The following is a 1,271-nucleotide window of genomic DNA, read 5'->3' as shown; positions in this document are numbered from 1 at the left end:
AGGAGACAGCAGATGAGAGGGGTGGAGAGAGGAGAGGAGAAGATGAGAGGATAGAGGAGAGGGGTGGAGAGAGGAGAGGAGAGGAGAGAGGAAAGGAGAGGAGAGAGGAGAGAGAGGTTAGGAGACAGCAGATGAGAGAGAGGGAGAGAGGAGAGGAGAAGATGAGAGAGAGGAGAGAAAGGAGAGAGGAGAGGGGAGATAGCAGAGGAGAGGAGAGAGAGGAATAAAACGTTGGGCTGCTTTCTTACAAACTGCATAGAAGTTTATGATTATTTTGTCACAACTCTCTCTCCATATCTCTCTTTCCCCCTTCCCTCTCTATCTGTCCTCTTCTAGTTTGGGAGAACGGAGGTGATAGACAACACTCTAAACCCAGACTTTGTCAGGAAGTACATCCTGGACTACTTCTTTGAGGAGAAGCAGAATCTACGCTTTGACGTGTGAGTAGTTATTCTCTTTGATCTGGTCCTCCGAGGACTCACCAGGCAGACAGGTAGGGAGGGTGTGTGAGTTTTACATGTGATGTGCCGTTTCTTCCCAACCAACCCTTCCTTTCCATCCTCCTATCTCTCCTTCTCCTTCTTTCTCTTTCCCTTCATCTCTCCCCTCCTTCTGCTCTTCCTACTCTCCTTCTCTCTCTCCCTTCTTGCCCTCTTTTCTCCCTTTCCTCCACCCCCTCTCCATCTCTCTCCTGTGTAATAAATCATTCATCGTTATTCTCCTCTGTCTTGATTGTCATGTGTTGTTGAGATTAGGAGGAAAAGAATGATCAATATTTTATATGATGATTTTATCCTCATTCTCCATACTGCCTGAAGTCCCTGCAGAGTCCCATAATAATTACTGTCCTCCCTCCTCATCCTACCTACTATATCCTCTTTCCCTCCTCCTCTCTCYTCATCCTACCTACTATATCATCTTTCCCTCCTCCTCCCTCCTCATCCTACCTACTATATCATCTTTCCCTCCTCCTCCCTCCTCCATCCTACCTACTATCTATATCCTCTTTCCCTCTTCCTCCCTCCTCCATCCTACCTACTATATGTACTCTTTCCCTCCTCCCTCCTCATCCTACCTACTCTATATCATCTTTCCCTCTCCTCCCTCCTCATCCTACCTACTATATCTCTTCCCTCTCCTCCCTCCTCCTCCACCTTACTATCTATATCCTCTTTCCCTCCTCTCCCTCCTCATCTACCTACTATATCCATTTCCCTCTCCTCCCTCCTCAATCCTACCTCTTATCCTCTCCCCCTCCCCCCCTACCTACC

The 1,271-nt window shown here is 47.9% G+C and overlaps 1 protein-coding gene across 1 annotated transcript in view; it reads left to right on the top strand.

Moving 5' to 3' along the window:
* Positions 1–336: 336 nt before the first annotated feature.
* The window catches only part of LOC112075468 (copine-5-like), a gene marked incomplete at both ends in the record, with an annotated part of 9,186 nt that continues 8,251 nt past the window's right edge, over positions 337–1,271 (top strand). The window contains one exon of the mRNA XM_024142468.1: positions 337–440. Coding sequence (XP_023998236.1) covers positions 337–440 — 104 coding nt within the window. The remainder of the gene's footprint in view (positions 441–1,271) is intronic.

The sequence above is a fragment of the Salvelinus sp. IW2-2015 genome, unplaced genomic scaffold (assembly GCF_002910315.2).
Source record: "Salvelinus sp. IW2-2015 unplaced genomic scaffold, ASM291031v2 Un_scaffold3181, whole genome shotgun sequence".
In the NCBI taxonomy this organism is placed as follows: Eukaryota; Metazoa; Chordata; class Actinopteri; order Salmoniformes; family Salmonidae; genus Salvelinus; species Salvelinus sp. IW2-2015.
The sequence above is the reverse complement of the archived record's forward strand: the minus strand, read 5'-3'. Positions and strand labels throughout refer to the sequence as shown.